General features: G+C 34.8%; 1 protein-coding gene across 1 annotated transcript in view; it reads left to right on the top strand.

Moving 5' to 3' along the window:
* The window catches only part of Dhx36 (DEAH-box helicase 36), a 48,591-nt gene extending 40,257 nt beyond the window's left edge, over positions 1-8,334 (top strand). Inside the window, exons 20-25 of the mRNA XM_004834484.3 lie at positions 739-822; positions 2,747-2,846; positions 2,939-3,029; positions 5,397-5,517; positions 6,767-6,919; positions 7,669-8,334. Of these exons, the coding sequence (XP_004834541.1) occupies positions 739-822; positions 2,747-2,846; positions 2,939-3,029; positions 5,397-5,517; positions 6,767-6,919; positions 7,669-7,830 (711 nt within the window). The 3' untranslated portion in view covers positions 7,831-8,334. The remainder of the gene's footprint in view (positions 1-738; positions 823-2,746; positions 2,847-2,938; positions 3,030-5,396; positions 5,518-6,766; positions 6,920-7,668) is intronic.
* Positions 8,335-13,265: the final 4,931 nt, after the last annotated feature.

Here is a 13,265-nt window from a genome sequence, read left to right as displayed (position 1 = left end):
AAATTCAGGCTTATTATTCAAGGTAACTGTTATTCATCTTTATAAAATTTAAATGTATTTTGGTTTTTAGAGGAAGTAAGTATCTTTTTGCGATAGCCTAGATCAGTGATGGTGAACCTTTTAGAGCTTTCATTGATAACAAACAGCCCGCTGTGGCATGTGTGCCATAGGTTCACCACCACTGGCCTAGATTCTGTTTTGCACTGCACACTATAGAAAATGCTGTGTCCCCCCCTCTTCCCCTTTGAGCTTATTTAATCTATCTTCTTTTTCCCCATTTTCCTCTTTCTACAACTAAGAAATATAAATTTATCAAGTTGAAAATGTAAAACAGCATAGAATTTAACAGTGTGTTCTTTTTGATTGATACTTCATGTTCATTATGCCATTTTGTATAAAATATACAGTTACTACGTAACCTGTGCTCGTGTGTCTAAAACATCAGTATTTCCATGGCAGTTTTCTTTTAAGGATCAGACTCATAAAAAATGTGTTTTTTTAGTTTGTAAATTGCAAAATTCTTTGAACTTTTTGAATGTTGAAGATTAAATTATTACTAAAATAAAACTAGTAAGTAAAAAAAAAAGTATTCTGCTGTGAAGGACAATGTAAGTAGAATTTTTTTTTTTTTTTTTTGGTACCGGGGATCAAGCTCGGGACCTTGTGCTTTTGAGGCAGGTGCCGGAACCACTGAGCTAAATCCCCAGCCCAAAGTAGAATTTTTCATTTGTCCCATAGGGATGGGAAGAAGCTAAACGACGGGGTTTCAGATATGAAAAAGACTATTGCTGGGAATATTTTCTGTCTTCAAACACACTGCAGGTAATATTGAATGTTTAAAATTAATTACATAGACTTTTAATTACATTATGTATGAAATGAATCAAGACTTTTAATTACATAATGAAAAAGCTTAAGTGAAAAGAGACATGAGGACTTATTGATAGAACACATTTATGTAGCCTTTGAAGGATGCTGTAGGCAAAGAAAAAGAGAGTGGGTCTTGGCATGTTTCGAAAGCAGATACCTAAACTATTCCTTGATAAGGAATAGCTTAATAAGAATATGCATTCAGTTAAAAATAAATAAGAAAAGAAGTCAACAGACTGAATAAAAAGACCCAATTGAAGACAAAGAGAAAAATCACAAGGAACAGAATGGACACCTTTAAAAGCAAATTAATACTGTAGAAAAAAGGTTTGGGATATTCATAGTTTATGAATGCAAGTGATAAAGGTAAAAGGAATAAGTAGAAACTCTTTATTTTATTTATTTTTTTGGTACCAGGGATTGAACTCAGGACCTTGGGCTTGCCAGGCAGGTGCAGCACCACTGAGCTACATCTCTGGCCCAGTAGAAAGTTTTTAGACTGGCTGATCCACCATGAGGATAATAGGTATCTCTACATAGAGATATTGTATAATTGATAGTTATTCATAGAATTATAGAAGACCATTTCCCTGAACTGGAAAAAAATGAAATGAACCAGAAATAGATAAAGATGGCTGAATCCAAGTGTTATTTGAGAACATGATGTCAAATCAAGATCTTGATTCAAGTAGAAGGGCAAGATTCAAAGCATCTAAGGAATACTGTTCCTTTGAGCTCTTAAAAAAACTCATTATCAAATGCTGCCTATTAAAAACATGAGAGGATTTCAGGAATGAATGCATGGCTGAGTCAGCTAGTAGTGTGGAGTTGAAATTATTTAAATAGAGAACTAATATATAATAGCGGTGAGAGTTACACATACAGAATAGAATGTAAAAATTGTTATCCTGAACAGTATAATAGTAATGAAAATCAGGAGGTAGCCAAGAGAGTTGTTTGTTATAGGAAAATTTGGTGGGAAATTTCAAGTAACACCTTTATAAAAGAAAGGTATATATACTTACATTTAATCAGCTTTATGTTTCATAATCTCCTAAAGCTTAGCATATATTTCTTCAGAAAATATTTGTTATAATTGTGAAACACATTGATTCATCTAGCCATTCACTGTTTTTTTCTGCGTAACTTCTTTAAGTTGAACTAAAGTTGATTAAAGTTTTGTTTTTTTAAAAAAAAAACTTAATAGTATATAAGACTGATTTCATTGTTAGAATACATTTCTTTCTTACTCTGTTAGTAGATATGCATAATGAATGTCTGCAGTCTTGCTTATTACCTAGAACGAGTGATTCTTTCTGGAGATTATTGAGGCGAGGGAAGACTTCATTGATATTTTTTTGTTTCCTAAAAGCTTTATACTGAGCCATGCAACATTTTTACTAAAATTAAAATTTTTCTTAAAAAAATCTATATGCTAATGTGTTAACAGTTATTCTTGCTAATAGAAATGTGGATATTGCTTATTTTGTGTTTTTCTACTTTTTCAAAATATGGGTGAAGAGTTACATTAGTGAATCTTTTCAGTCTTTGTGTACTGATGGTTATTCATTGTAGTGTGCAAACAGCTTATAAAAGGCTAGATTGTACTCGAGGCTTACAAACCATGTAGTCTCATTTATAAACTTTTATCTCTGATCGTACAACATGTACATAAATGAGTGTGGCAGTGTCCTAATAAAATTTTATAGACAAAAACAGGTTTTTGTAGTTTGCTGACACCTTTTCGAAACATCACATTTTTGTAAATTTTCATAAATCAGGGAAAGCTTATAACTAAACTTACTCATGAGTGTATGCTTTTGGCCCCCTAGTGTGTGAAAGGTTTTCAAGTATTTGTTAACCATTGCTCCCGTAGATGCTGCATAACATGAAAGGACAGTTTGCTGAGCATCTTCTTGGAGCTGGATTTGTAAGCAGTAAAAATCCTAAAGATCCAAAAGCTAATATAAATTCAGGTAAACCAGGAAACACAGTGTCAGTAACTTGCCATTGTTGTCCACTGTCTTGGTATTTTACTTCTTTTTTTCTACCCTCCCACTCTCAATAGATAATGAGAAGATAATTAAAGCTGTCATCTGTGCTGGTTTATATCCCAAAGTTGCTAAAATCCGACTGAATTTGAGTAAAAAAAGAAAAATGTAAGCATTGACGATTATTATGAATTACTTGCAGTTCTAAATTTCTGAAATCCTCTACTGTAACATAGCTTTTATTCTAAATTTTTTTTAATCCACATTTGGGCCCTACTCATGACCCTTTAGAAGAAAGCAAATTATTTAACATAGGCATCACTCCCGCACAACACATCCTTGGAGTTACCTGTCTGACCACTCAGTCACAAAGAATGTTCATAAACCCAAATGTGAATGTTAGGAAAGCCAGCCAGCTATTATAAACTAGTACCTAGACAAAAATTAGAATAGATTTGTTTTCAGAATTTCTGCTTCCCCATCTCACTTGTGCACACTCATGAACTTTCTCTTCCCACCCCTTCTCCCTCTGATTATAAAATGGATATTTTTGTAACTGCTCTTTCAATAAAATTGTAATTTGACTATTTTAATAAAATACGAGCCTCTCTCAGCCTAGTAACTGAGCTGATTCTAGTAAGGGTACACAAATGGCTAGTGGTGTGTGAATTGCTACCACCCTTTTGGAAGGCAGTGTAGATTAGAATTATATATTGAATTATTAAAATAGTGGCTTATTGATAATTACACATTTTGAGAAATAATGTCCTGAGAGTAATTCCAAATATTTTTTAACAGCTGAATGTGTCTAGTAGTAATGGGGAAATTACGGTTTTATAATTGATATTTATGACATTTCCATAGGTGGACATGTAAAACAATGATTGTGTAGTAACACAAAATACTAGAGCTGATTTTAAATGAAAATACTGGATTTTCTGTAATTGTAAATGTGTGCGAAGATAGGCCAACATGCAAACTTTGTTCTAGGGCATTAGTTTTGAATAGAGGTGACCAATCCCCCACTTCAGCCTCCTTCCACCCCAAAATATTTGACAGTTCCTGGTAATATTTTTTTGGGTATCGTAACTGAGGTGGTCTGATAAACTTGTACTAGATAGCAGCCAGGCATACTGTTAAGCATCCCGTAATGTACAGGCAGCTCCCTACAGCTAAGAATTACCCAGTTCAATGTCAGTAGTGCCAAGGTTGAAAAACCTTACTTTAAGGTGCAAGATTATGGGTAAATGAATAAATTTTAATCATTGTATTTGAACTGTCCATATTTTAAGTTGCAAAGTGCTTTTTTGATGTTAACACTTTGCCAGATTTTTTTTCTTTACATCTAATTTCACAGAGAGACTATTTAAAATAAAAACATTTTATTATCTTCCTCTGCCATCCTGGGAGGGCCTTATGAAAAAATGTGGCTTTCTTTGGATTGGTGTTTTGTTTTGGTCTACAGTATAGGGAGTGAGCAAATTTTGGCTTATAGACTAAAAGGCTTTTTGTACATTTTTATTGAAACACAATCCATATCCATTCATTCGTGTGTTGTCTGCTTTCCTTCTACTCTAGCAGAGTTGGAAATTGTGACAGAAATTGTAGGACTCCTAAAGCCCAAGATACTTAATTGTATCTGGTCCTCCATAGAAATTTGACAATTTGTGGATTATTAGTTGTTATGCTCTTTCTAATACAGAAGATTACTATTTAAAAATAACTTTTAAAATACCCCTGAGAATTGAAAGGTTGAACTAAATTGTGTCAAAATACATTTACTCCACATATTCCTCTTTTAAAATTGGAGGATTGGGCCGGGGATTTAGCTCAGTGGTTCCGTCGCTTGCCTTGCAACCACAAGGACCCAAGTTTGATCCCTGGTACCAAAAAAAAATTAAGTTAAAAAATAAAATAAAATAAAGTTGGAGGATTTATTTGTGAGACTACTAAAACAGATTTTTAAAATAGATTCTTTTAAATCAGTTTTAGCAAAAAAGAAAAAAACCTTAAAAATTTTTAATTTTATATTCTTCTGGGTACACAGTCTGTAAAATTTTTAAATTGATCATTTCACAGAGTTATTCTATAAATTGAGAACTTTTTTAATACTGTGATTGTCATAGTAAAATGTTTAGATTGTTCTATTGGTCTGAATCACTTAATTAATTTAGGTATTAATTTCATTCTTCATCCTTGTGATGTAGTATATGTTAACACACTCAGGGAATATTCTGTCACTTTCCAATATGTTGAGTGATTACACCTGAAGGGTTTAGTTACATGATTGAGTATTCTTATTTGGTCATTTAACTGATATTTTTCCCTGTATCATTAAGAAAATTCTGCTTTCCTCAAGTATAAACTCTTAAATTTATATTTGGTGAAAATAAACTGAATTTATCAGTGGGGGTTTTTGTTTTCTTTTAGATTCTGTAGTTTGCTTTTTACTAAATCCTATAAAATTTTGAAGCACTGAAGACAAAATTCCTTAGAAAATTTCTTGTGACAAACTTCATTTTAACTTTTATTAAGGGTGAAAGTTCACACAAAACCAGATGGCCTGGTTTCTATTCATCCTAAGTCCGTTAATGTGGAGCAAACAGACTTTAATTACAACTGGCTTATCTATCACTTGAAGATGAGAACAAGTAGTGTAAGTGAATATTTAAAATTATTTTGGATATGAACTATTAGTAATTGCATATTTTGAACTGTAAGCAGTTTTTTTTCTGAAATAAATTATAACTTTTTTCCTTAAGCAGATAACCTGTACTTTTAACTTATATTACAGTATGTTATCACAGATCTTTGTATTTTCATAAAATTGGACATTTATTTGGTTTACATGATTTCTTTTCAAAGCCTGTTTTCAAGAATTACTGGCATTTTAAAGCTAAGCATGGTGGTGGACATCTATAATTCAAGTACTCAGGGGACTGAGGCAGGAGGATTGCTGTGACTTTGAAGTCAGCCTGACCTACACAGTTTAAGGCCAGCCTACACTACACAATGAGACCCTGTCTCAAAAAAACAAAACAAAACAAAAACTGGCATTTTAAACCAGATATGGTGCTGCGCACCTGTAATCCTGGCATACTAAGGGACTGAAGCAGAAGGATTCCAAGTTTGAGCCTATCTTGGCCAACTTAGGGACTTTAGTGAACCTGTCTCAAAACTAAAAATAAGAAAAGGGCTGGGAACCTAGCCCAGTGCTGTGGCCCTGTCCCCCCCACCCCTAAATCCTGGCCTTTTCTAAGTATAGGTTAGAATATTAAGCAGGATTCTGGTTTTCTCTTCTTTAGAACATGAGATGATTTTTAATATACTGAATATATAGATAAAAATAATTTCAGTGTAGTGTTTTCATTTTGACATTCAGAAAATATCTTGTTCAAAAGAATAGTGATATAGGGCGAGGCATTTACCTCAGTGGTTCCGCCACCTGCCTCGCAGGCACAAGGTCCCGAGTTCGATTCCCGGTACAAAAAAAAAAAATAGTGACATATTTCAAGTTAAAACAAAAGTATAAAACTTCTGTGTACTTGAACTAATGAAGAGTGGTTCATTTAAAATATTCAGAATTAATCTGCATAATTTACTAGTGAGTTCTCTTCATTCCTCCTGGCTTGAACCACCAGTGGCACATGCCAGGACTGTCCCATCGGGCAGCATGAACAGCTACACGTGTATTGCTGGTGATTTAAGCAGGCAGGAGTGTAACACATTCAACTCGGAGCCCCCGGCAGTGAGATGTACGAATTACAGCCCTGTCATGAACATGTTGCTATGTCTTTGAGAAGGAAGCTACCAACGAGATTGACATTGGTGATATTGTTGAGTTAATGTAGTAATGACCCTTTTGCACTCCTGAATGCAATAATACACTTTAATTCTCATTACAGATATACTTGTACGACTGCACAGAAGTTTCCCCATATTGTCTCTTGTTCTTTGGAGGTGATATTTCCATCCAAAAGGATAATGATCAGGAGACTATTGCTGTAGATGAATGGATTATATTTCAGTCTCCAGAAAGAATTGCCCATCTCGTTAAGGTGACTGACTACATAATTCTCTGTCTTTTTTTTTATTCAGTGTCAAGGATCGAATTCAGGACCTTGCTCTTCCCAGGCAGGCATGGCACCACTGAGCTACATCCCTGGCCCTACATAATTCTCTTTTATTTTTTATTTTTTTATTTTTATTTATTTATTAATTGGTACATTTTAGGTATACAATACATTTACATTTATCATTGGGTGCTTGTACCTGAACATGATGTATCTTAGTTCTTATTTTTTCCCCCATTACCTATGTGCCCTTCACCCCCACCACCCTACCTTATTTACATAGACTGTTTCCTTTTTGTTTTTTCCTTTCTCATAATTTTTCTTTTCCTTTCTTCCCTTACCCCTTCCCCTCCCGCCACCCCTACGCCTTTGGACCTTTTCCTATTTCAAATTATCAATTATTCGTTTTAATCATTTTCATCCTTATTTACACTTTCAGTTTCCATAATTCTCTTAACTTGCATACAAGTTAGCATATAGCCTTGTGGTTTTGCTACAAGTTTTTGATACGTTAGACATTTCTTGCTTTATTTCAGCAGAGCAAATTGTGTTAAGAAATTGATTTGCAGTTTTTCCAAGTTATTTTTTGAGGTATTAACAGACCAACTATTCTACGTGATCGTTGTGATTAAGTTTGAATTTTTTACAGTAGAGCTAAAGAAAGTCACTTTTATCTGTTACATAGTTTGAGACTATATCAGCCTTTGTTGACTGTATAATTTTTCCAACTGTAGAAATTAAGAAAAGAACTGGATACCCTTCTTCAAGAGAAGATCGAAAGCCCTCAGCCTGTAGACTGGAAAGAAACTAAATCCAGAGACTGTGCAGTCCTGTCAGCTATTATAGACTTGATCAAAACACAGGAAAAGGCAACTCCCAGGAACTTTCCACCATGATTCCAGGGTGGATATTGTAGCTGACAGCTCCTCTGTGGTGGTCTAAAAAGCCAATTTGTCAGCCATTTTTCTCAGTTTAAGTTTTGGCTAAATACCAAACCTTGAGACATGATTAATTTTAAAATGTAAGGTAAAAACCTTTAGTACATAGTAAAGATTTAATGTGCATGACTTACCAGTTTTGTCTGTAGCTATTATAAATGTACTATAAAAAGCAATATGTTGTCTGATTCCATCCCCTTGTGGTCATGTTCATACTTTGCGAGTATTTGTTATATGTTTTGAGTGTTGTACCACTGAAAAATTCCTTTGTTCTTTTAACACAAAGTTAATTTTCTGCCCATAATCATTAAGTATAAAATCTAAAAACAAAATGGTTAGCCAAAAAACAGTGTTAAGAATTGCAAGGCAACTTTTTTTTAAAAAAAAAAAACTTAAACCAGAATTAAATTGTAATAAAGCCCTATATTTAATAAAATGTACAGTGTGTAAATCTCTTGATAATTTCGTGGCTTGGTTTCTACATCTTCCCCTCTCTATTTGATGTTTTTACTATTTAAATATGTGCGTACCCCTCTTTATTGCCCTGTGCCGCACAAAGTAGCATCTAAGCATGAATCTGGAGTCTGATTACCTAAGCTCCAGGTTCCACTTAGTCACTTATGTCTTGGGCAAGTCACTTGGCTTCTCTCTGTTCTTTTTTCCTTATCTAAAATACAGATAAAAATTGGGGGGATTAAATGTTAGTACATGTAAAGTAGATAGACTAGTGCCTGTTACTGAATCTCACTGAATCTTCTTTGTACCTGAAATTTTTTTAAATGTGTAATTGTTGTATTATTTTTGTTCAGCCCTTTACCTTCTTAGCCAGTGGAAGTCAGTGTGACACATGTACTGTGTGTTTTCAGCCCTATCAAATTGTGACAAATACTGTTGGTTGCTTTCCAACAGCCATTTTAATCCTTCTTGCTGTCTTGTTTCTTGTATCCCCACCTCTGCCCAACCTTGTGTCCAAGAATGTTTGAGCCTCGGCCCCAAGGGTAATCCAGCTGTTAGGAGCCAATTATGTGGTCCTTGTCTCTTTATTTCATTTATTTATTTATTTTTTTGGTACCAGGTCGGGACCTTGCACTTGCAAGGCAAGCACCGGAACCACTGAGCTAAATCCCCAGCCCTGCTCTTTATCCCTTAAAAAGTTAAGAATGGGGTCGGGGATTTAGCTTCATGGTTCTGCTCCTGCCTCACAAGCTCAAGGTCCCGAGTTCTGTCCCCAGTACCAAAAAAAAAAAGTAGTGAGGAGTGAGTACATGAATGAATCTCCTTGCCAATGGCAACTGACTGAAGCAATCTGCAAGGGGATGTCTGAGAAGGACTTTCCTTAGTAATAGACTTAAAGGAGGAAACTGCTCTCTTTGTTGTCTTGTCTGATCTGGTACTTGGAATTTCTGTATCTAGTTATGATCACAAGAGAACATAGAACCATAGCTTGAGGATGGCTCAGTGAAAAGATAGAACTGTCCAGAGTCCTTGATAATGCTGGAGAACTGCAGAATTAACCAACTGTACAACTGCCATACATGTGGATTTATTTTACTATGTTCTTCATTGTTTAAAACACTTTTTAATGTAGCAGAGATGATATTAACTAAAATATACTGTCCAAGTAATTGCTCAAGCCTCTTTCTACCCCTTTGTTATATAGCAGTGTGGAGCCTTACTGTCTAAAAGTGTGAAAGTAGTACTGGACATAGTGCAAAACGCAACAGGAATTGCATCCTGCTATATACCCTAAGAAACGCAAATTTTATTTTGCCTTCCAATAAATGTGAGGAAATCAAAGGAATTAGAACATCATACAATGATTGGGATGTATTGATGATGCTACAATGATCTGTTAACTGCACTGGTTCTGGTACTGCTTCCACTTCCAGGAATGTGTCATCTGTCACTGCCAACCAAGATTTTAAGTGTAGTATTTGTCCTATGTCTGTTCTCTTGCCGGTCTCCCAAAAGTGATCTTCACCAAATTATTGCATTGAGGCATGTCACAACATTGTAACCTATTAATTTTGCCCCTTAAGTCAAGATTACCATCAGATCCTATTTGCTCTAAAACAGTGTTTAGGTTTGTGCTTTTTTTTTCTTCTTGCTTTTTGTTATCCAGTTTAAATTCATAGTCATTTGGCCTAAATGGAAGATTCTTTCTTGGAAGAATTTAAAGATTTCTTCAGAAAAGAAAAAAGATTGCTTGGTTTTGTGTTTGCAATGGGATCATATGAATGGGAGAAGTGTTCCTGAAGACTTCATAAATGAGGTATCCACAGAGATTAGTTACTTTTATTTCTATCTGCTCTACTCCTGATCAAAATGAAAAATTAATTGAAGGTGCTATTTGTTTCTTTTGTTTATAAAATAGGAATTGCTAAATGGAAAATATACTCCAAGTCTAAAAACTAGTCTTGTTTTAAAGAATAAGACATTTAAAAAAAACCCTCATATTTGTCTTGGCATTTTGAACATTATAGAGAATAACTTGAAAAAATAATTCTGTGACACATTGATGGGGGAGAAAGTGAATAATGTTTAAAAACGAAGAGGCCGGGAATTTAGCTCAGTGGTTTCACCACCTGCTGTGCAAGTGCAAGGACCTGAGTTTGATCCCCGGTACCAAAAAATAAATAAAAACAAAGGATGAGTGCATATTATGCCTTCCTAACTCATTTGGGCAAAAGCTCAAGATAAATTTATTCCAGTTAATTGCAAGTTATTCTCTATTTTTGCTGCCTTTTAAAAAACAAAATCCACTCTCAAAATTACTAATTGTAGAAAATCTTTAAAAGGAATTTATTTTACTACCCTCTAATCCAGAGTAAATGGCAAATTCCTTCTCAGCTCTGGGTTTATATATATGTAACTGATCATATTGTATAATCATGTATTTGTAATAATGTGAATTATCTTTAAATGACTTTAAAATAATACATCTGATTTTAAAACAATACATCCTCATTGAATAATATTTTGGAAATTAGACAAAGTAAAATCCTGTTACCATTGTTACATTTTTATATATTTCTGTGCTTTTTAAAGATTTAAGGTATTTTATATATATATATATATATATATATATATATATAATGAAGTTAACCAGTTCAAATGTATAATTCAATGAATTTTGTCAACTGTATAAAGTTATGTAATTAATACCACCACATTGTGTTTTTTAATTTTTTGTTTGATAGGTCTTTTTCTATTGATATACCCAAAACTTTTGTTTTACCTTTACAGGCAATTCCCCTTCCCCATTTCTGGCCCTTGAAAACTGTTAATCTGCTTTTTTGTCACTCACTAGTTTTCCCTTTTCTAGAATTTCCAGTACATGGAATCATACACAGTTTTTTGTGTCTATCATCTTTCACTTAAGATAAAGGTTTTGTGATAACTCATTGCAGATAGTAGTAATTTCTTTTTTACTGTTTAGTATTTCATTATATGTTGTTTTTACATTTATTTATTCAATTGATATTTGACTTATTTTCAGTTCTTTTGCTATTACAAATAAAGTTGCTATGAACACATATATACAGGTCTTTGTGTGGTTATGTTTTCACTCAGGTAAATATGTAAAATTGATTGTTTTATCATATGTAAGTGTGTTTAAGAAACTGCCAAACTTTACAGAAGTGCTGTACCATCTTTGCTTTTTTTTTTTTTAGGAAAAAAGCACCTGCATTTTTTTATATTATTATTTTTATTGGTACATTTTAGGTATACAATATAATGACATTCATCATTGGGAATTTGCACCTTCCCATACTCTATCTCGGTTCTTATTTTTTTCCCCCTGCATTTTATTAGTATTCACGGGCACCAGGGCTCAGAGAACAGGCTGGCTGGAACCTGGGATGGAATTGAAGTGGGGTCACTGTAGATATGGCTGGTTAGGTCTTGGGGTGGTGCAGGGCCCTGAGCCTGGCTCCTGTATCTGAGTGGAGAAAGGAGTAGGAAGAACCTCACCCCATCTGAGGAGTCTCAGCCCCCTGTCTTCTGCTATCACGGCATTTTGGGCTCAGGGCACAGAAAGTGGTTTTTATCAGTGTGTCAGTAAAGTCCCATAGATGCGGCCAGCGTCCTCCAAGATTGCCCATGTTGGTGACTCCTCAGGTGGCTCTTCTCAGAGGGTGGCATCTTTGCGTTGTTAACAGCATTTGAGGGGTCCAAATGTTTCATAGCTATTTTTAGTTGTTTGTTTTTTTGGTTTTTTTGGTACCAGGGATCGAACTCGGGACCTTCCGCTTGCAAGGCAGGCGCCGGAACCACTGAGCTAAATCCCCGGCCCTATTTTTAGTTGTTTTTTTGGTAATTTTGTTAAACCTTGTGGCATTCTCACTGTGGTTTTAATTTTTTACTTCAGTGATTAATGATCAACATCTTTTCATGCACTTGTTTTGCTGTTTTCTTAGTTGTTTGTGTGTATTAATATTCTACCTTATGTTAGGGATTTAAAAATGATTATTTTGTATAAGCAGAAATTTATTTACATTCTTTGGCACTGAAAATGACAAGACTTACTTTTCAGGTGTCTAGTATATTCCAAAGTGCTAAGCCATTGAAATCAAGTGCAGAGAGAAGGGCAACCATTTTCGTCATAATCGCAAGAGGTTGCATGTTTACCATAAAGTGAAGGATAAGGCATGAGAAGAAACTTATTAGTGTTGAGAAAGACATAAAGAAAGGTAAACACCTGATAGGGAAGGGCCTGAAAGGCCCTTTACTATGGATGATGGATCCAAACCAGTCCTGTTGAGTTAGGGAACTTACACTCTGTATCAGTCAGTATTTATTAAAGAAACAGATATAACAAGATACACAAATATGTATGAATTTACAAGATTGGCTTACAATGGCCACCCACAAAGTAGGATGAGGGAGGCCAGGGGGTCTGTGTGCACACTGGAGACCGAAGGATTTAGTCCAAGGTCTGGATCTCCCTGCAGTGTTCATGTGAGTCTGCATCAGATGCGTCTGTGATGGAAGCCTGAAGGATCCATGCTGGAAGGCAGACTGCAAGTGGGGACTTGCAGAAGAAGAAGGCAGACTGGAAGTGGGGAGATGATGTCCAAGGAAGCAGCAACATCCTTCCTCATTTCCCTTTTATAAAGTCCAGGGTAAGGGCCACCCTAGAGTGGATCTTCTACACCAGAGGGCATGGAATTGCTGAGCCAATTTAGTTAAGCTTCTCTTAACCGAACTTTTCAAGTTGACACAATCAACCATCACACACCCTTTTTCTAGTTCTTAAATTTGATTCATGTCATGGTATAGATTTTCAAGAAAATTTTTTCCAAAATGACTGGTATATTTATAAGACCTTGAAGATTGTTTGGTTTATTTCTACACCTACACCTTATTTCAGTATTTTTGGTGCTTGGTCT

Source organism: Heterocephalus glaber, unplaced genomic scaffold (genome assembly GCF_053883595.1).
Source record: "Heterocephalus glaber isolate CG9 unplaced genomic scaffold, H.glaber_assembly_v1.0 deba00001504, whole genome shotgun sequence".
Lineage (NCBI taxonomy): Eukaryota > Metazoa > Chordata > Mammalia > Rodentia > Bathyergidae > Heterocephalus > Heterocephalus glaber.
This window is presented reverse-complemented; position numbering and strand designations above follow the sequence as displayed.